At 34.7% G+C, this 21,462-nt stretch overlaps 2 protein-coding genes and 1 non-coding gene across 3 annotated transcripts in view; 2 read left to right on the top strand and 1 right to left on the bottom strand.

Annotated features, from left to right (window-relative positions):
- Positions 1-11,814, top strand: part of LOC124642330 (chymotrypsin-1-like) — a 41,943-nt gene extending 30,129 nt beyond the window's left edge. Inside the window, exons 4-9 of the mRNA XM_047180716.1 lie at positions 4,240-4,431; positions 5,529-5,721; positions 6,167-6,413; positions 6,953-7,099; positions 10,923-11,021; positions 11,441-11,814. Coding sequence (XP_047036672.1) covers positions 4,335-4,431; positions 5,529-5,721; positions 6,167-6,413; positions 6,953-7,099; positions 10,923-11,021; positions 11,441-11,548 — 891 coding nt within the window. The 5' untranslated portion in view covers positions 4,240-4,334 and the 3' untranslated portion in view covers positions 11,549-11,814. The remainder of the gene's footprint in view (positions 1-4,239; positions 4,432-5,528; positions 5,722-6,166; positions 6,414-6,952; positions 7,100-10,922; positions 11,022-11,440) is intronic.
- Positions 5,338-5,421, top strand: Trnal-cag. Its single transcript has one exon. It is a non-coding gene; the product is annotated as a tRNA-Leu (tRNA).
- A 96-nt stretch (positions 11,815-11,910) lies between the features above and the next one.
- On the bottom strand, positions 11,911-20,031 carry LOC124642329 (vanin-like protein 1). The gene is made up of 9 exons (XM_047180715.1): positions 19,813-20,031; positions 18,643-18,717; positions 17,575-17,631; positions 16,604-16,746; positions 15,874-16,070; positions 15,389-15,529; positions 14,000-14,161; positions 13,649-13,748; positions 11,911-13,364 (listed from the first exon to the last, which is right to left on the bottom strand). Exons 1-9 carry the CDS (start codon positions 19,870-19,872, stop codon positions 12,980-12,982), a joined length of 1,320 nt encoding a protein of 439 aa, XP_047036671.1. The 5' UTR covers positions 19,873-20,031; the 3' UTR covers positions 11,911-12,979.
- Between the last annotated feature and the right edge of the window lie 1,431 nt (positions 20,032-21,462).

Here is a 21,462-nt window from a genome sequence, read left to right as displayed (position 1 = left end):
CCATCGAACTATGAGAGTGAAGGAATAGTGAGTGCACCTGTGTCTGCGCAAATGCTTGTGCACTCTAACATGTCATGCGCAGTTAGCTGATCTCCTTACATGAGTACAGTCGCTATAGCCGATAATCGGCTAGGAGGACGTCATAATCTACATACCATGTATGTACTGCAGTGCCCCAAGCCACGTGAACTGCAAATCTGCAAGCGGTCCCTCATCGGGACTATACCCAGGGTCGTCGTGACAGTCGAAGAACTGGCACTTTACGAATACCACACCTGATGAAGCAACATGATAATTAGGCTGGTTCACATTATGTATAATTTTGACCAAATTAAGTGCTCTGAAGAAAATGACATGTATAATTGCTTCGATGATCTAATAGCTTGAAAATATTCAAATTCATTTAATAAGTGTGTACCTAATAGATTCATTTATCATATTAATTATATAAGTTAAATCTATATTAATATTTATAGTGTGTAATTGAGTAAAAAGAAGTTATAAAACACATTTTGATGCTTAATAAAATACAGAATGTGTTTTATGAACCTTCTCATTTTTTGAAATCGTTTAAAATCCTATCCAAAATGTTGTATAACATCTAATTAGAAACGGGTTTTTAAACACTATCAGTAGGTACTAATTTAAATAAATATTACAATTTACACTACACTAACCCGCAACACACAACACAAAAACTATCACTATATTTCTCAACATTTTCCAACGACGTCTACTGTTTAACACTAGAATACAGTATACACATCTCGATATAACTCATAAGCTACTGCTGAATATCACAACGTGGTATCCTATTACAGTTTACATTGATACGCAAAGGAATGCACGTTTTGTTACCAAAATTTTGTTGACATAAATGTGATTGTTGATCTTTTTGTATCAATATGTCAGGTATTTTGAGGAGTAAATAAGTGTGTTGGAAAACCGATTGATAAGTCACATGAAAAGCGGAAACACAAGGTTGTAAGAGTATCAAAAACATTGAAGAAACTTGAGTACTAACTTTGGAGTAGTCACAATAATTAGCTACAAATTACTGCGATGAAGGTTGCTGTCTAATCTTTGGCATTTGTCCTTTACATAAACATGATGATACATTGATGATTTAATAAATGCATTCTAATCAGTTCTATCTTTGACGTCAAACCACATTTTAAAAAATCTTAGTTTTAGTTCCATTTGACAGAAATAAAATTCAGGGTTATTCAGCTAATTCAATCTCAAATCAACACAAAATAAAATGGCATAAGTAACAACAGACAAGAATTTACTACAAAACAAAGCAAGCAATACTTATTCCCAAAGCGAGCTGCAAATAAAGCCTCTATTAGACGAGCTGAGATTATCGCAGCGATGTACGCAACATAATGTGCATGATCATCGCGCGCGTGTCGGAATCTGTAATGACTTGCATTCGTATGCAGGAACGAGCGGCGCCGAACGCCCATCTGTTGTCACCTTTACATTCATTGACTATACCTTGGAGAAGGCTTTTCACATTAAAAGTTCCAATTTCAATAAAATAAAATACTTCTTGTAATTATAATAGGAATTTTGAGAATCGCTGGTGAATCTGTAGAAGTCTCCTAATATCGCAACGGGTATTCAACGCTGTTGATGATTTTTTAGACTTAGCTCGGAGTAAATTATTGTAGCAAGAATGACTCTTACATTGTCAGATATAAATGGGTAATATTGTCAATCTAATTAGGTATGTCAAGACTAAAGTGTTACTTCCTGATCAAAACGGTTTTCCACACCTTCATTTTTCACCTCAAAGTAAAAACGCGAGAAACCCTTTACCAAAATTATATTATACACATTCAAACTATGTCAGTTTGTCACAATTTCACTACAAACCAACATTTTCTTCCCGAAACCTTCGCTTTAAATAAAGTAGCTTACTTACTAAGAAACATATTGACCTAATATCTTATTTGTACTCTCGAATCTCGATGTCCAATTACGAATGCGAGTCAGAACGTTGATTAGTCCTGTAAGTGTAGGCAATGCGTTTGCGACGCGCGCAAATTGTGCACATCCTGTATATGGCGGGACGCGAATTTTAATAGTCAGGTTATTACATACTTTGTTGATCGATATATGTAGGTCAGTTGTGTGCATTGAATTAACTAGTTTTTTTCATTAGTATCAAATATGGCGCAGGTAAGGTAAACTTTTTTGTATTTTTATTAAATTATGAAAAAGCATAGAAGTAGTAATGGAAACGTGAATATAAACTAAATGTAGGTAAACGTTTTTGCACATAATTTTAATAATATAAATGTATCATAACATCAATCAATCAAATTCTCTTGATGATATCATTTCTGAATTAAAATGAAATTATTATAAACACACTGCTGCTCTGAACTGAATTTACTTACAATAAAAAAACATCTGAAGCGTAAGCAACTATCAATCTAAACATTTTCTAAACAGTTCTAAAACTGTCATCATCTCCCGTTCCTTTTCCCAACTACCTATGTTGGGGTCGGCTTTCAGTCCAACCAGACGCAGCTGAATACCAGCATTATACAAGAAGCGACTGCCTTTCTGACCTCCTGGGCCCAATTACCCGTTCAACCCAATACCCTCTAGTAAGACTGGTTGTCACACTTTCTGGCTTCTGACTACAAGCAGCGACTGACATAGATGTTCATATGACAGCCGGGACCCGCCAATTTTGAAAGAACTCGTCATGACAAGATAGTCACCATCCACGGACCAAAAGTGCCAAGCTAGCTCTTTGGTATCAATCCAGATATTCTTATTATAACCCTAAAGGAATCTAAACTAAATATAAACCTATTCCTTTCCCTACAAAATAAATTGACCAGCTTACTACAACATAACATATAAGTCTTAAACAAATTAGCCATGCTCCTCACAAGTTATGATTTAGCCAAGCGCCGACACACTATGACAAAATGGTCCATTTCCTGTACAAGTCCAGACACGAATATTAATATCCCATGGGTTGCAATTGTTTATTTTATGGGGAAGTGCCTTGTCGTGGCTGATGGCTCGTGTGTGCGAAAGTGGTTGTGTGTAGTACATCTATCAAAATGAAAGGTGGTATGTTTGGGTGCATCTTGGAAGATGAAATTAATCGATGGGATTCGCTTGTGTCCAGTAAGAAAGATACAGGAACTAATTAAGTAGGTATGTAGTTATACCTGGCCTGAAAAATATGCTTACCGTGGGCTAGACTGATGTGTTCTTAAATTGTCCACATGCATTGACTAAATGTCTTAAAATTACGTGTTTATTTCAGGTACGTGTTTGTTTCACGACTCTCTCTGCGAAAAATACATAGCTTAGGTAGAAGTTTGGGAACGTTTTTATGTATAACTTTTGAAACCATTCTTTGTCCAGTTTAAATATATTTTCGACTGAGATAAGAGTTGAGCAATAGAGTGTAACAATGGTAGGTTCAATATTTAACGACTGATGAAATCAGGCCAATCAGGATGTTTTCCTGATAGAACTTTACAGCAATCTGCCGCAATCGGGATTAATGCTCGAATGATTACCACAGGCTCACTCAACTAGCCCTTTTACATTACAATCCCAAAATATAGACCATACACCTTTATCCAGACCCCACTAATCTTTTAAAGATAAAGATACAGTATCAAATTCTTTCAAACCACCTTGAAACAATGACGATATACCACGATTATCTTCTGCGAAACAACGTAACACCCAGCATACGGGTATCACCATAAGAATTTAGTACATAGACTATTGCGTCAGAAACAATTTGTTTATGTACTATATAAGGGAAGAATTTTCCTAGTTTTTTACATAATACTTTGTGGTCTTAGGTAATAAGTTGTATTTTGTTTAAGTGGTGACAAAATGATGGGTTATAGTTTTTTAATCGCGGTTTTGTTTGGGATTTGTGTTAGTGCTGGTAAGGAATTTGTTTTTATCATCTTGGTATTGAATAAAGTTTATTTTCAATATTTTGTTGTTAAGATTAGTAGGTACATAATATAGTTACCTTTACACGTATGTGCAAAAATAGCATTTATCAACTACATAGGTACATAAATATGAATATTTTTTCTTAACTATAGGTACGCTAACTTCTGAATGTAAAAATTTCGAATAAAATTCGGTTTTTGACAACTTCGTATCTTGTCAAACACATAATAAATGTTACGTTATTCATAATTTTAAAAATTATAAAGAGTTTTTTTCCATTCTCAGATATCACAAGAACGGCTATAAAGAATAATGAAATACTTGAAGATATTATAATTCCTATCAAAGAAAATAACTTTAAAACTATCGAAGTACTGAAAATGAAAGATTTAAAACCAAATGTGGAGATATTTGTAAACGGTCAAACGGGATATCAAACGCCAAACCAAGATAAACAGGATCCTAGAAATGCTAAATGTAAGATAAATTAATTACTACTCACCTTAAAAACGTTAGAAAAAAAAACTATACGATGTAGGAACAATCTCAATCTCAATTTCTACAATTCACATAAAATGTAAACCTTTTAATAATTCATTATTAACATTTCAAATATTTTAATGATATCAAATGTCAATAAGGACGTTTTTTTTTCAACAAAAAAACCGCTAAAATCTAGTCTGCAAAAAGGCTATACTTAGGAGAGATTGAAATACTGCCCTATTTCTATCAAAAAATCTGATCAAAGCCATTAAAATAAAAAAGAAAAAAAACTAGAAAAAAAAAAACTTTAATGGCATCCACGAGTTTTTGATGCGAAGTGGCCAGTAATTTGTTCAGTATTGTATGCTGAGAAAGGAGATTGCATTATTTTGTTTAGAATTTTAATAAATATTTCTTTTTCTGTGATGATAATAAAATAAATTACAGATCGTTTTTACACTTAGATTCTAAAGCTACTAATTGTAACTTTCTTCTTAGCTTTTTGTTACCTGTCTAACGTGTTAAGCTACCAATACGTGAGTATATGCTACCAAAGCAAGGAACTTTTTGAGAAACGACCTTCATTATTTTATGTTAACAAGGTTAAAAATCTGACTCAGTTATGTAATATCTCACGAGCTGAAAAACTACTGCATAGCAACACAGAATCTCTGACCTTCAATTAAACTGACCTTAATTTAACTCTTCTACGTCATACAAAATTTAACAGTTGACCCTTATTTCAATCACTTTAAAGTCTTAAATCGTTTAAACTCAAACTATTGATTGCATGCAGTCGACGCAAAGTGAATTATCAACTACCTGTGACGTCAGTGTCTATTTTTATCTTCAGCTATAAATCTGTACATACCATTTGATAATTTCAGCCTCTGTTCGCATGTCAGGATGGCCGAGCGGTCTAAGGCGCTGCGTTCAGGTCGCAGTCCACTTCTGTGGGCGTGGGTTCGAATCCCACTTCTGACAAGTACTTTTTGTACTCTCTTACAAACATCTCTTCTCCATACCATCATATTTTTATAAATTTTTCACTTTATGCATTTGACTTAATTATAACTTTTCTTCTATTCCAGTGTCATCAGAATTCTTCTCAGCCTCAAGTCCTGATGCCCGAGAAGACTGGGAGCGAATTGTAGGGGGTTTCAAGGCTCCCAATGGCTCTATCCCCTACCAAGTTTCTTTAAGAATATGGGGGGTGTGGCATTTCTGTGGGGCATCGCTTGTGACTCCTAGGGTAATTCTTACTGCCGCTCATTGCGTTGATAGGTAAGGAAATAAGAATTAATTATTAAAATTACTTCATCATTCATTTAGACAAGCATTATTTATTTTGAATACCATAGCAACACAATACTCAAGTAATTATAATTACAAAGATAAATTAATGCAGCGAAATAATGTAATTGGTGCTCAGCAAATCACACACGGTTTGCTATGAAATAATTGGAAGGCGCTGCGCAACGAAAAACATGCATATTGCACTTACAACAAAATTACATATTTGCCTCCTATTTAAGTCACTTAAAAGCGGACATTTATTAAATTTAAAATTAAAACTCTTGATATAATCATGGCCAAATATTAATTAAGATTACATTCTGATCAAAATAAAAATATAACAATTAGGTACTACTAATTCTGCCCTCATATCCATACTCCTCTGTGTGATGTCATCTCACAATTCTATTCATAATTTCTACCAACCTTCCAGACTAAAACCTCAATACTTCAAAGCGGTAGTAGGGACCAACCAGCTGCGCTCCGGAGGCACAGCATACACCATCCGCAAGGTGGTAATCCACGAGGATTACGATGACTACATCATCAAGAACGACATAGCCATACTCTTCACTGACGAGGAGGTGGATTTCGGGAGCACGGTCGATGCTGTGGAGCTGAACGATGAGCCGGTGGAAAAGGGGGAGGAATTAGTGTTGACGGGGTGGGGGACTACTTCGGTGAGTTGGGGTTTGTGGGTTTCAATTGTTTCTTTTTATTTTTATGTTTTGTTTTATGGAATAGGTAAAATTATGTAGGTAGCTCAGGAAAAAGAAAATGTTGTTGTATCTACTGAAGTATTTAGTTGAAATTAAAACACGAGATTTTTTTTTGCTATTAGGCGTTAGTTACAAGATGAGACAGCAGTTTTACGCGCTAACTCTGTAATATCATAGAGCATGTCAGATTAAAAACCGACATATGTACTTACACATACTTTTAGCATAAATCATACAATATTCTATGTACTTCAATAATTATCGTTAAATTGATTTACCTTCAAACATACCGCATTAACAATGCTCCTACTTTTGATTTTGTTAATGTTGCTATTGTTAATTTTATAGGCGCCATTATACCACATAATAGCACCTACAAAATTACCAATAGCAATTTGTTACCAACATACACAATTACGCATACTTAACCACTTACACACCCACTCCTATTACAAAAACCTACCACCATCTACTTACCAACCACAACCCTTGTTCCTCAGTACCCAGGCCGCCTGCCCAACGATCTGATGCAGCTGGAACTGCGATCCATCACCTATGAAGAGTGTAAGGAAGCCCACAAGAGTGTGAATGCTGTGTTCGAGACTCAGATCTGTGCGCTGACTAAAGCTGGGGAGGGGGCTTGTCATGTAAGTACTTTTAATTAAGATTTAAGTACAGTTAGCAACACATAATTGACACGGTTTGGAACCAATGAATGGTAATGAATACAGGAATTATAATCCTAGAAGAACAAAACATGTTCAAAGCAGAATACACAATCCTTCTGACATATTAAATCCTAGGTCGTATTTTTTAGTTAATAAGTTTTAACATTAAACAGTTTAACACGGTAGTATTTCCAAAATTAGACGAGATCGGTATTTCCTATTTATTTCTAAAAGAAACTTCGACTTACACCAAACTCACGGACCAATTTCCTTTTTCAATCAATGTTGCAAATACATACATCCAAAGGACAGTTAGTTATACAGACAATATAAAGTTAGACTAGAATGTACATCAACTCTCATTAAAATGTTCCATATATTATGTAAAACCTCCTGTTTATATTTTCTATTGGTGGGAGCTTCTTCCCACCCCAGAGAGTAACACACAATAGAATCCACAATAATATTTATTTAGGAGAAAATTATAAAAACATTTTCATGAAAGCACAATGACATGACACATCACAGACAACCACTTTTTTTATATCATTCTTTTTAAGTACTCCAAATTCAAATTGGTTAATAGGCCAGTAGGCCGACAAGTAGTAATAATTGAAACTTTAACACGCCCCCTCAATTTTACTATACTAGCCCCAAGCCTGAAGTACACTTATAGTGTTTAATCGCGGGTAAAGCTTTAGTTAATACATCGGCTAACATCAAATCTGTCGGCAGATGCTTCAACTCTACAACATCACCCTTCAATACATCCCTAATAAAATGATACTTTATATCTATATGTTTGCTACGGGCATGGTAGCCGGTATCGTTTGCAATATATATCGCCCCCTGGTTGTCAGCATACATCGTAGTTTTTGATAAGTTTAACAGACCTATTTCTTTCAACAAACTACTGAGGTGAAGAGCCTCTTTCATAGCTTCGCTAAGACTTATATACTCAGCCTCGGTTGAGGATGCAGCCACTGATCTTTGCTTTTCCGATCGCCATGAAATTGTAGCTCCTCCTAATATAAAAGCGTAACCAGAGTATGATTTCCGATCAATTAATGAGTTACCCCAATCAGCGTCTGAGTAACCCGTTAACGACTTTCCTGTTTTTCTAAATGTTAATCGGTAGTCAATAGTCTTCTTTAGATATCGAAGAACTCGTTTAGCGGAAATCCAATGAGTATGATTTGGACAAGTTGCAAATTGAGCTAACTTTGAAACTGTATTAGCAATGTCAGGCCTTGTGGCAACACTCAAATACATCAATGTGCCTATGAGTTCGCGATATGGCCACGGTTCCTTTTCCTTGTATTCTTCGTGACGCTTTGGAGCTGCAAAATTTAGTCCCACCTCAAAAGGCGTCGATACGGTTTTGCAGTCCGTCATTCCAAACTTCTTTAATGTGTCTTGGATATATTTACGCTGTGATAGACTTATTACACCGTCTTCCTTCACTATCTCTATACCCAAACAATATTTGGCTGGTCCAAAATCCTTTAACTCAAAATCATCAGCTAATTTCTTCTTAAATTCTTGTATCAAAGTAAAATCATCACAAGCAACTAAAATGTCATCAACATATATGACAACTATCAAAACTGTTCCATCCTTCCTCCGCTGATAATATAGACACGGTTCATTTTTGCTTGGTTTCAGATTCATTCGACGAAGTGTTTCATCTAATCTAATATACCACTGTCGTCCCGCTTGCTTTAAACCATACAATGAACGCTTTAAGAGACAGGCATCTCCTCCAGCTTGAAGATCCACTAACATTTTATTAGCACGCTTTCCAATTTCTGAGCATCTTTGGTATCTGCATATATACCTTTTCGTCGATTTTGCCGTTTAAATAAGCAGTATTGATATCTAGTTGATGGACTTCTAAATTCAATTCTACCGCTAGTGCCATTAAAAGTCGGATAGTTTCAAGTCTCGCTACTGGGGCATAAGTTTGGTGATAATCTACACCATAACGTTGACTATAACCCCTTGCTACTAGTCGAGCTTTCTTCTTTGTTGTCATATCGACATTCAGTTTAGTTGTCAAGATATAGCGACAGCCCACAATCTCTCGATCTTTTGGTTTCTTAACAATATCCCAGGTTTCGTTCTTCACTAAACTTTTGATCTCAGATAAAATTGCTTCTTGCCATTTTTCACTCTCATCGCTTGATAAAGCCTGTTCAAGTGATATTTCAGCCATCGCTGAGAAAAACTCTTCATCATCTACATTTTGATTAATATCACCCTGTATACCTTCTACAGGTTCCATTGAGTCCGGGTGCATTTCTTCATGCTGTTCAGTTTCTTGTTCTTGAACTTCTACCATATTATATACTTTTCTTGGGCGACCACGTTCTCCCTTTACAAGTTTCGGTCTTCCAGCGGCTCTTTTCAGGATAACTTGTTGCATATTATTTCCCTCATTAGCTGGCTCGACCTCTGAATGTACATCACCAGGACAACTATCTCCATTCCCGTGACAATCAATCTCAGGGGCACAACGTACAACATCCGTATGAATTCTTTCATTGGATTGATCACCAGCGCCTGTCAATGTCTCATGCGTGGCAGGTAAATAAGTATAGAATTCAGTAGTCCAGTTACTATTTGCTACTTTTCGCATTTGAATGTGTATCTTCAACTTCCAGTTCAACCTTCTGATGAAATTGTTTTGGTTCCTCTTTGGGAACAAATTTAACATCACGAGCTTCAACGACTTTATGTTCACCTGGTATCCAAATTCGGTATCCTTTCGTACATCTCGGATACCCAACAAAATACTGACCTCCTTGTTGTATTCTGTTGCACATCTCGCGTCATCATTCTTTTGATTCATTTTACATTCTGAATATTTATGTCCAACTCCATGACACTTATAACATTTATATATAAATTTACTCTTTGTATTTTGTTCTTTACGGTTCGAGTTCTTTTTAAATCCTTTATTCTTCGCATACATGGCTCCTTCAATACTTTTCATTTCAGTACAAGTCGAGCTATATGCCTTCTCCAAGATCTTAATCTTTAGTACCTCTATGTTTGGTAGTTCGTCTCTGCTCTCCATAGAACATCTAAAATTTTCGTAACTCTCTGGCAAGCTATACAGTAATAAGATAGACATCAAGTCTTCGTGTATTTCTACACCCATAGCACTTAACATATTCGCAGCTTCGAAGAAATTATTCAGGTGACTCTGTACGTCATCTCCTTCCTTCATGCGGCTCAACGTTAACTTCTTTAACAGACTTGCCTTTCTTACGGGACCTTTAGATGCATACGTTTTCTCCAATTTTCTCCATATCTCGTGCGACGTTTCACACCCTCTTATGTGTTTAAGCTCACTTGGACACATTGCCATTATCAAATCAGCCTTTGCCATATCGTCTTTATCAGACCATGCGCACGACTCCACTGCTGAGTCCGGCTTAGGTATAGTTCCATTTACGTATTTCTATACCTGATTTCTCGTGAGCAACGCCTGCACCTGAACCTTCCAGGTTTCATAATTTGTACCATTCAAATTCTCAATTTTCGATGTAAATGTCGTCTGGGCCATAACCTATTGGTGGGAGCTTCTTCCCACCCCAGAGAGTAACACACAATAGAATCCACAATAATATTTATTTAGGAGAAAATTATAAAAACATTTTCATGAAAGCACAATAACATGACACATCACAGACAACCACTTTTTTTATATCATTCTTTTTAAGTACTCCAAATTCAAATTGGTTAATAGGCCAGTAGGCCGACAAGTAGTAATAATTGAAACTTTAACATTTTCAAGGGTGATTCTGGCGGTCCCCTGGTGCGGGAAGGTCGTCAGATTGGTATTGTGTCGTGGGGCATACCCTGTGCTAGAGGAAAACCCGACGTCTATACAAAGGTGAGATTACAATTTAGAGAGAGTTACATATTGTCTGCCTTGTTTATAGCTCGAGCAAAAATTATTCTAGCTTTTTTTCGTCACTAAGTTTGAATCTTGCTAATTGCTTAATATATTAGCAGTTTCCTCATTCAAAAACTGATGTTCGAAATCATAATGAAGATACAGCCCCCCACAACGCTCGCCCTTCACCACTTCCTGTGTTTTTGCTAGGAAGAAAACGTGACGTTTACTGCCCAGCACCACAATTATGTCTCTCTCTAAGACTTGAAGAATTTCCAAAAATATTGTCCATGGTCTATCTACCGAATTAGGTTTGAATATAGAGGCAAAAGTAAACGGTTCGGTATCAATATGTAATTGCTCCTCAATAAAGTCCACTTGTCCTGGAGAAAATAACTATAATATATCTTTTGCAGGTGGAAGCCTTCATGAGATGGATAGAGAAGACCCTGTACGATGATGATGAAGACCACGTGAAGTACATACACAACCATAAACACCACAGATATACCAACAGACATTAATTAGTTAATGAACTTCGCTTACATTTGTACCTGTACTTATTAAGGCAAGTGTTGTAGGAATTACAAATACAATTATGCTGTAAATATTTTGGAAAAACATTTATTTCAATAGTGAGGTTTTGGTTACTAACTTCTAAAGTAAAGAATGCTTGTCGTGTCGTAAAATTCTAATAATATTGTAGTTATCGTTGTAATAAAGTGGTGGATGAAAAGTGTACTTCCCTGTACCTTAGAACATTGTTGTGTCTTGTAAATATAATAAAGACATATTAATGGAAATATTGTATTTATTTACCGATTCCTCAAATCTAGATTAATGATTTTTCTAGATCAGCTTCCCTCACAAGAAATAAAACACAGCGTTATCCATAAAAAAATCTTCTATATTTAATTAAAATCATGCATAAAACTAATATCACAGCAGTTTGTCGCGACTGTACTTTACAAACACACGATTAGCTAATACTCATTTAAACCGTTTCTCACTTATACTACTATAACTATAATTGAGGCCAAAATTAAAACAACTAATTACTTTGAACATTACAATTCGTAGTAAACAGTTATTTAAGAAAACTGACATTTGTGTTGGAACTTGGACCTTAACTATACAAAAATAGAGCATATTTTCTTAGTACAGACATTAGTACAGTCGACGACAAAATCTTATTAAAGTACAATCACGTACACAAATCAGTTCACAAAACAAACCTTATTTTGTAGGTACTATTTAAAGGACAATAAACATTAAAAAAAGAAATTAAAATCAAAAATATTCATAAGTAGGTAAGTTAATTAATTTTGATTATTGTTCATTATCCTCAGATATTTTTAAACTAGATCTCACACATTTATATTAAATATTTAAAACCTGGCCCATTAAATAAGTATCTTACAAATAATCTTATTATCTTGGCACAATGAAGAGACACATATTTTTTTAGTTAAAATAGCATACACTGGCTATTTATACAGTAACAAATTTTGAAATCACCAGATAAATAAAAATCTGTAAGTATACAAAACAGATGCAGAAGTAAACTTGATTAATTGATTACTCATTCATCAAAAAGTTCAATATTTATCAAGATTTGGCATTTAACAAAATCGTGATAAAAGTAATTTTGAAAACATTGTTTTCAGGAAATGATTTCAACAATATTTTCATAGTACATATTGGGTACAAAAATATAATAATGACACTGAGTTCAAATCCATTGAACTAGTACATTTTGCAGTCTTCACACTCGCTCAATTTTAAACAAACCCGCTGTCATTTACATAAAAGAGATATACCTTATCTAATCATTATTTAAAAACTACCTTTAAACTAAAAAGGTATTTTAATAAACAATCATTTAGTTAAATTCTCTTATTTATAATCCCCGATATTTTTTGAAATAATTCAAAAGTGTATAAAAAATTACAAACTTACATCATTTCCAAAATATAGATAGACACAACTACGATCAATATTCTTAACCGTATCCAGACGTAATCGAAGAATTCCTGAACATCCTCATTGAAAATATATTCATATATATCAGTCTGAACAGTTTCCGTATTATTTTTCTTTCCATATACATAATTATCTTCTAAAACCGCGCTATCTTTACCAAAGATTCCGACATTTTGTACATTTTTGACATTGACAGCTTCCAGTGTTACCTGTTGTGAATTTTCACTGGCTTTGGTGGAGAATTTGAGATTTTCTGCTGGCAGTACTGTAGATTGAACAATTGGGAACTGGGAGTTTTGTTTCGTGAAATTGGCAGTTATGGAAATTCTTTCGAAGACTGTGTCTGAATTTTCAGATCTGAAAGAAAAATATAAATGTTTTTATAAAAACCACTAAGACAAGATCCATTTAGATAAATCTGCGGATTTTTATCATGTTTATAAAGCGGTAATTAAACTTATTTACCGACCAATTTCCACCAATTTTTACCATTCCCAGCCATAGCACTGGGAAGTGGTAAAAGGAGGACGTTTTTGGGGGTGCTGTCCAATTTAATTGACGTGAAAAAATGCTAATTTAACCAACCGAATTTCAATAAACATATTTAACTTTGACTTTTTGTAAGTAAAAAGCTAACTCACCCAGAAATAAGACAGATTTCAGCTGCAATGTTGTGGTGATCGCTGACTGGAAGCACGCCATTAAATGCTGCTAACTTGTAGCTCGCTTCGTGTTTGCTAGCTGAAAATATAAAATTAACTTAGAACAAAAAAAATCCTGTTGAATTTTCTTATGTTTATTAAGGGCAAACAATTTTTCAATTAAGTCATCCTGCATACGTTTAGTTTTTTTTAACAAATCTGCACACGTTTTTGTAGCAGTCATATATTTTTAGGATGAATCGAACAAATTATTAGGCAATCAAAATACATAGCGTTAAATCCGCGTTTTTTTTTTTAATGTACGACAGTAAATAATACAAGGAGGTTTACCTGAAGCAGTCTTAACATAGAATTCACAGCAGAAACTCCTATGACAGACAGTATCCTTGTAACCCATAGAACTCGCTTCAACATCCAGTGGTCTGATGACGTATTGACTCAGGTCTGCTTGATGGAAGGTCGAAGACTTGGTGGATAGTACCGTTTGAGAAGCTGGAATTAAATAAATTAATTGTAGATTTCTAGTCAGCAGGCATAAAATATCCCTGATATTTACTTAATGAAGTAGGACATAGATGATTAATAGGCTGACCAGTAAAATATTATTGGCCAGATTTTAATGATAGTAAGAATCAGCAGAAAAAGTGGTAAGTACATTTGATATAATACATATACATACTTCCTTCAGATAAAACATAAAGGACGTGGTACATGTATTGTGTCAAGTTCAAAATTTAGTATGAAGTCATTTCAATAAATTAAATAACCTGACAGACAAGAAATCTGCAAATCGTCGTCTTAGAATGAAAACCTCGGAAATGCATTTTTTTCTTAATATTTTTTTATTGTATTTCTTGGAAGATAATCATAAAAAATATCTAATAATCCTTATCCTGAAAAGTTATCTCTTGCACTAACGAGGTTTTCACTCTAAGGCGTCGAAATGTAAAAATCTATGAAGTCTCCCTAATTATAGAGAAGTGTCTTCAACAAAAAATATCTTCAAAAGTGAGTATCGCATGCTTAGGCAAATTTTTATGCAACCTTCAATGAGATAAGCTCTTTAACAATAGACAGCTCACATTAAACATTATTAACTAAAATAACTAGAAATCTGAACACAATTTGCAGTTACATCTGCATAGCAAATCATACAAAATGGCGAAGCATTTGCGTATGACGTCATACCTAAGATTACTATCTAATATCGTATGATACACTCACGCGATGATAAACTTAGAAAAACATGTTTGTATGAAAACAGTATTCGACATCTTAAGATTATTATTGATCACTTATTTGCTTGATAATTTGAAGGAAATTATAGGCTTATTAGTGAATTTGTGAGATAATACCTATCTTCGCGGAAGTAATTAAAGTGCCTGCCATAAGACTAATATTTTGAAAATTATCTTTTCTTATCCATTGTTTCATGAGTAGTCTCTCAATAAATTCATGAAGTTCACGACAATAATATGAATACAATAAGAAGATATATGAAATGTTTTCCAAAGTCCTTATAATGAAACGAAAAAAAACATGCTATTTAATATATTAGAAAGGAAATTTTTGTTTGTTTGTACACTACAGACTCCGAAACTATAGAACTGAATTGAATAATTCTTTTCCTGTTGGAAAGCTAGACAATATTTTATCAGAGTACACGAAATAATTCGAGAAAAAACAGCTAGTATAACTACAAAATGACCAATAACTTACCACTGCCTCCATTCTTGCTCAACTCAGCAACTACCAGTGACTCTTCACCATTCTTCAGACCAGCTTTACCAGCATAGATGCCAGCAGTTGACACCACGTTAGCATTCATGATATAAGACCAGGATGGAGCGAAGGTAGCAGCTGTAAATAAAGACAGATGTTAGAAAAATATCCTTGGTTGTTATCTACTAATAAGATTAAAATTTTGTCTCTTTTTTCGTCCGTTTAGTATTGAGGGCAATTTCGTCTATTAGAAACAAAATTCTAATGGTGCAAAGCAAAATTTGAATCTACCTAATTTGCCAGTATTGATAGAGCTACAAGTTCCTAATAAAAATCAAATAAGAACAAAATAATCTCCCTCGCCTTTGAAACCACAACAATATTCAACAGCAAAACTTCATCTTATCGTAAAAAGATCACACAATACTAAAAACACGGACCATACATGCTAGATTTTTCTAAATCATCTTTTTCTAACTCACCATTCAAAAACGCGACCTCAGACTCCCACTCTCCCGCCATCACAAAGTTCTTGACTCCTTTGAAATGCTCTTCATCATACAAAGCCAGATCTTCTTCCATCACCAGGCCGAAGGTGACTCTGAAGTCTGTGGTGAACGTGACGAGGTCCGAGTGGGGGGTGGTGCAGTTGGCGATGCCGTTTTGAGGTTTCCTGTACCTGAAGAATTGAAAGTTGGTATTGTTATTTGCAAAGTACGTTCATGATTAGTAAGTCAATTGGTCGTATTTTTTCTTCGAAATAAAATTTTTTATAGTTTTCTGTCATTCAATAATGAATCATTTTGTCTGCAAATGATTTACGATTCCAATATGATTGTAGAGCAAACTACCGTATAGACCAAAATCACCAAAATAGCAGACCAATCGAATGTCGTTGGAATACGATTGGTCTAATATTAGTAGCAGAATGCCCGATATGGTTAAAACTGCTATTGCGATCATATTGCGATTCAATTTCTATTCGATTTTGACATTATTAACTTAGGAGAATCAGGGGCCTGATCTCTGCCTTTTAATTGGAGAATGTTAAGCGTCACGTAGGTAGAGTAAACTATTTGTCTTTTACAGTTTAATCAAATTTGGTATTCCCAAAAACGAATCGTAAAATAAGTGTCCTTTAAAACAAGACAGGACTTTGACAGCCCCCAAAAAATCATTTTAATCATAAATATCTTGTAAATATGTACTTACACAGCAGCAATATCTCCATTCCTATCGAACACCAGGTTACTCCTCACAGTTTCATACGCCATGCCACATCTAGCCTTTTCATACAAATGTGTAGCAACGTACACGCCAGCCTGTCTAGCCGTTTTCGAGATCGAGCTTACCAGCTGGAACAAAATAGTTAGGTTTATGTTTACACAGTTACAGAGAAAATGAAGGCAAAGTTATGGTAAGTTGTGTATGGATGGGTAAGATGGGTTAATAATTTATAATTTTAAGTAGAGGTTAGGTAAATCGCTTTCTTGTTATATAAAAAAAAAACTGCTGTTATTCTAATTCTCAATTTCACTTATAGCCTCTGACTTTACCGATACCGTAACATGGGGGAAGATGTTGAAGAGTCCTCGTCTTTTGTCTAACTCGGGGTCTCAAGAACAAGACGGTGAGCAAATAAAAGTGCGTGTAATATAGTACCTAGCTAGTTATTTTCTCAAATATTATGTCATCTACACAATTATATTATAGTCATTTAAAATGACATCTCTCAGCTTACTCCCAAAATAGCATTTATTTCACCTGTCTACTCAGACCATATGCAAAACCTTTATAGTAATATCCTAACTAATACCTAAATAACCTACATCCTTGAATTTACATACACTAAATATAAAATTTAATAATAATTTAATTCTAAAAGTTCACGCAAACCGGTATACGTGACACACCATGCATTCACAAGGGGACACCCGCCAGAGCGAGACGGAACAACAACAAAGAACATTTAGTTCCACGTTAGAAAGAGACGGCTAACACGTGCAGCGCGCATGATCGAAAGCTTTGAGACAGTGATTTGTGTTGCTAACGGCCGCTTCCAATATACTATCTGTAGATAGATGATTGTGATTGTCGTAAGGCGCGATTAGAAACAAAATTATTTTGTTTTATTTATAGTCTTATAGCTTTGTTTTTTTATGTTAAAGTATGAAATAACTTACCTCATCATATTTATCGGCAGATCCTGGCAGCGATGGGAGAACTAAGATGTCTACCCCCTGTAAAAAAAATGAAAATTAAGTCGAATTAAGAAAGTAATAAAAAAGCGGACTGAAATATGGATTTCCTCGTTTGGATCAACAATAATGTAGGTATTGTATGGGCTAACAAAGGTATAATAGATGACTAATTTTAAATACACGGATACCTACTTAGTAAGAAGGTAAGGTAAGGACTTAACTTTGCATTTATATGTGATTCCAGTCACTTATAAAAATACAAAAATATTTCCACATAAATATCTATGAACAAAGAACGTTAAAGTCCTCAGAATAATTTATTTCTTATTTAATGCAGTAAGGATATTTTCAAAGCGCGTGCACGAAGGGTCACCGACCTCTCAGCTGATCACCTCGTGGTGTTTATTTACAAAACGATGTTTTACATTTGAATTTCAGTTTTCATATTTAGAACGCATGAATATGAATCTCGTCTCTTGGCGCGGAATTCCACAACTTTTTTTTTAATCTTGACCCGAATAGAAAAAAGTCTAAATAGGTATGTAACCTCTTTAGTAATTGATATCAAATATGGTGGTGGGTGGTTGGTGTGTTATCATTGTTTTTCTTCAGTTATAGCTGTGTTTGCAAAACATTGCTATCGCAACATAACATGCTGTGACCCCCGATGTCCCTTTAGAATTTGCTAGAGAGGTCACTGTAGTAAGTTTGCCAAAATAAAGGTACAATAAAAACGCTTTATTCTGTTTTATAAATTGAAAACGGTAGGTATTACGACACGACGGATAAATAACTTACAGGAAAATCAACAATATAGATTTTACCAGTTTATTTTATTGTTGTCACAATCCACGGTGCTATAGTAATTCCACAGATTAATTTTAATTCTTACAGGACGTGGGTGAAACCGCGCGCAAACTCTAGTAGTAGGTATATTTTTTTGTGATAAAGCTTGTAATATTATGGAAATAAACCGTCTATTAATAAAAAGTAAGATAGCAGAAGACATATTTCTACATTCTGTATGCTTTTCTTGTTTTTGTGACTCACCGTTTGCCCAGCCTGTTGTATGAAAGGTGTAAATTCATTAATTTCTTTGTTTTGTAGCACTCCGGCTTTGTAGGTCTGAAACAAAGATAAAATTGTTTAAATTTAGTGTTGATAAAAAAACGCAATTAAACGTTTCAGAGAGTGCATGTGAATGTGCAATAATTTCAATGTTTACGCTATTTATTAAGTCTTCTTTTGTTAAAGTTCATTTAATTTTGACGTAACTAACGTTAATTATGAAACTGATAAACATTATTAGCCATTTTAATCTTCCTTAATTTCTTAATCAACATAAAAAAGATTATACAGGTTCATTTAATGACATCATCTAATTGCTATTAAAAAACCATAGCCTAATCTCCGTTAAGAATTCAATGCTAGACTATTTTTTATAATATTTTGAATATCGAAACATTAAGAATAAAACGGTTAATCGACCCAAAAAAAAACAACACGCCCAATTTTATCTCTGCATCCGATAATGCACTAGAAACTGAGAGGTCCTTACAAAAGAGTCCTAATATTATGCCCCCAATAAGTCTGAAGAAAGGGCGTACGTGACACCGGTCCATACATTCTTAATTCAAAATTTAGGCCGAAGGGAGATTCCTCCGCTAGAGCGAGAACGAACAACAACATTGAACGATAACGCGTACGTCGGACAGAGATAGAACAACAACACGCGGGAACTGCATGATCGAAGCTTTGTTCCAATTTTGAATAGAAATGCTAGACGTTTGTTTATTGGTTCAATGGAATTTTATTTTGAACTTATTCTTTTGTTTTTTTTTTCTTTTTGTTGGATTAGAAACAAAAGAGTTACCTTTGTATTGTACCTATTGTTCTAAAATAAAATTAATATTGATGGTAAAATGCCGGTTACTTTAGCAAAGTATCCAAGTATGTAAATTGGTATTTGAATAAATTGCAATACATAAAAAACAACACTAGTAAACTTTACTTCTACAAAAAATATAAAGACCTTAGTTCATGACCACAGTGCCGAAAGTTTTGGGGAGGGTAGATTTAAAGAAGACCCACTGACCCCTTGTCCTTTTCCTATCATTTTTTGGACTTGAAAAAGATCTGCCAAAACTTCAATTAAGAACTTCATGACACTATATAAAATAATTAATTAAAAAGTAGAAAATAAATAAAACAAAATCTTACCTCACTAGCCGCCAAAAAATTCACACACAAAAAACAAACCACTATGCTTAAAAGCTTCATCGTTCTAAAATCACTGGCACACCTTTATTAAAAAAAAAAATAAGTACAAAAAAATATTTGAAATAAATTCTGTTCTATTTTCAAATAAGGCGCGAGTCCTCGTCCTGTTCAGTTGGCGCGCGACGCGACAATGGCGGTGTTGTGCCTCGGAGACGCAGCTTAGGGCGAAAATATTGCATCTGATTGTGGCGTGTACTATTTTATCAACTCGGCGACAGAAATGATAAGCACGCTAAACTTTACTTAGTACAGAGGCTTAATAACTGTGAAGAAAGCATTATCGCTCAGGTAGATAAATCTAGATTTTGCGGAATGATGTAACGGTCGATAATCTTCCGTTTAATCTAGTTGAGGTGATTGTTACGATGTCATTATGTAGAAAAACTGCTGGTTCTAAAAGCTGATGGATTCGGGATGCTTAAAACATTTCCTGGAACAGCCACGAATCGTCAGTTAATCAGCAACACTTGAACCGTTTTGGCTTCATACATATTATAAAAAGATTCTTCACAAATTAAAATCTTCAATCCATCCATCTAGCCCATCGATGAGATACCTACTAAGATGAATTGATCCAAAAATCAAATTCATCCTCGAATGCTTCCAAAAACCAGCAATGTACGATGTACAAAACACACTCACAAAAGGACATTCACAATAGGTACAGATAATGCAATACACATTATGACACAACTAATACTTACGTCCGGAGATAAATATCTCAAGATTTCAGAGTTCAAATGTCAAACTGTATATAAATAGCGTTCGTCGACTCATTGTTACTGAAATCGTTGAAGATTAGCCGTGAGACGAAGGTGATGCACGTCAATTTACAAAATGGAGATGTAATTTTGGAAAATTGACGTTACCAGTTTAGCTTCAATGACAAGGACGCTTGTAAAGCTAATTATAAAAGTGAAAATTAAGTGACCAATGCAGCAGATATAAAATAACACCAGTGGATGGAACGTTAGGTTGTCAAATGCATGATGGGAATGAAACCTCGGCATCTAATTATAGGTTTGCCACAGCAAGTAAATATGATAGCAAGATTCCACCAAAATGACACTCAATACTCAATTCTTTATTGCATTCCACAATGTAGGCTTAGGTGGTAAACAAACTCAAGCTTACCTAAATTGCAATGATTCAGACTCGTTTGGGCTGAAACCTTATAGGCAGCAGGGAGTTCCACTAAGCATTTAATAGAATTTAGATTTATAAGCATTTTAACGAATTCTTCTTCCTCCCTTTCAGAACCTTTCCCGAGACTCATGTCTGACATAACTTTCCAATATAAACTTTACAAACTATGGAGCAGCTAATCCACATACTCGTGCTTACTGAAACTAAGGAAAAAACACTCGTGCCGACCTAGCCTTTTTGTAATTTTAAACTATTTATAATATGGAAGTCTTGCAGTACACCATGATCATCCATCTTATTTAGATGGCGTTTGTAAAGCAACAACCATCATCATCATCATCATCCTAAGAGCTTTTTTCCCAATCATGTTGGGGTCGGCTTCCAGTCTAACCGGATTCAGCTGAGTACCAGTGCTTAACAAGAAGCGACTGCCTATCTGACCTC

This window comes from Helicoverpa zea, chromosome 24 (assembly GCF_022581195.2).
Source record: "Helicoverpa zea isolate HzStark_Cry1AcR chromosome 24, ilHelZeax1.1, whole genome shotgun sequence".
NCBI lineage: Eukaryota > Metazoa > Arthropoda > Insecta > Lepidoptera > Noctuidae > Helicoverpa > Helicoverpa zea.
The sequence above is the reverse complement of the archived record's forward strand: the minus strand, read 5'-3'. Positions and strand labels throughout refer to the sequence as shown.

What these genes read in the sequence shown, in the direction of transcription:
- LOC124642329 (XM_047180715.1), bottom strand. Translation starts at nt 19,872, where the DNA reads ATGAAGCTTTTAAGCATAGTGGTTTGTTTTTTGTGTGTGAATTTTTTG. An exon ending in CTGCCGATAAATATGATGAG is followed by an intron (nt 16,747 to 17,574) that starts GTAAGTTATTTC and finishes ATTTTGTTCCAG; the next exon opens with CTGGTAAGCTCGATCTCGAA. An exon ending in TGAGGTCGCGTTTTTGAATG is followed by an intron (nt 15,530 to 15,873) that starts GTGAGTTAGAAA and finishes CTTTATTTACAG; the next exon opens with CTGCTACCTTCGCTCCATCC.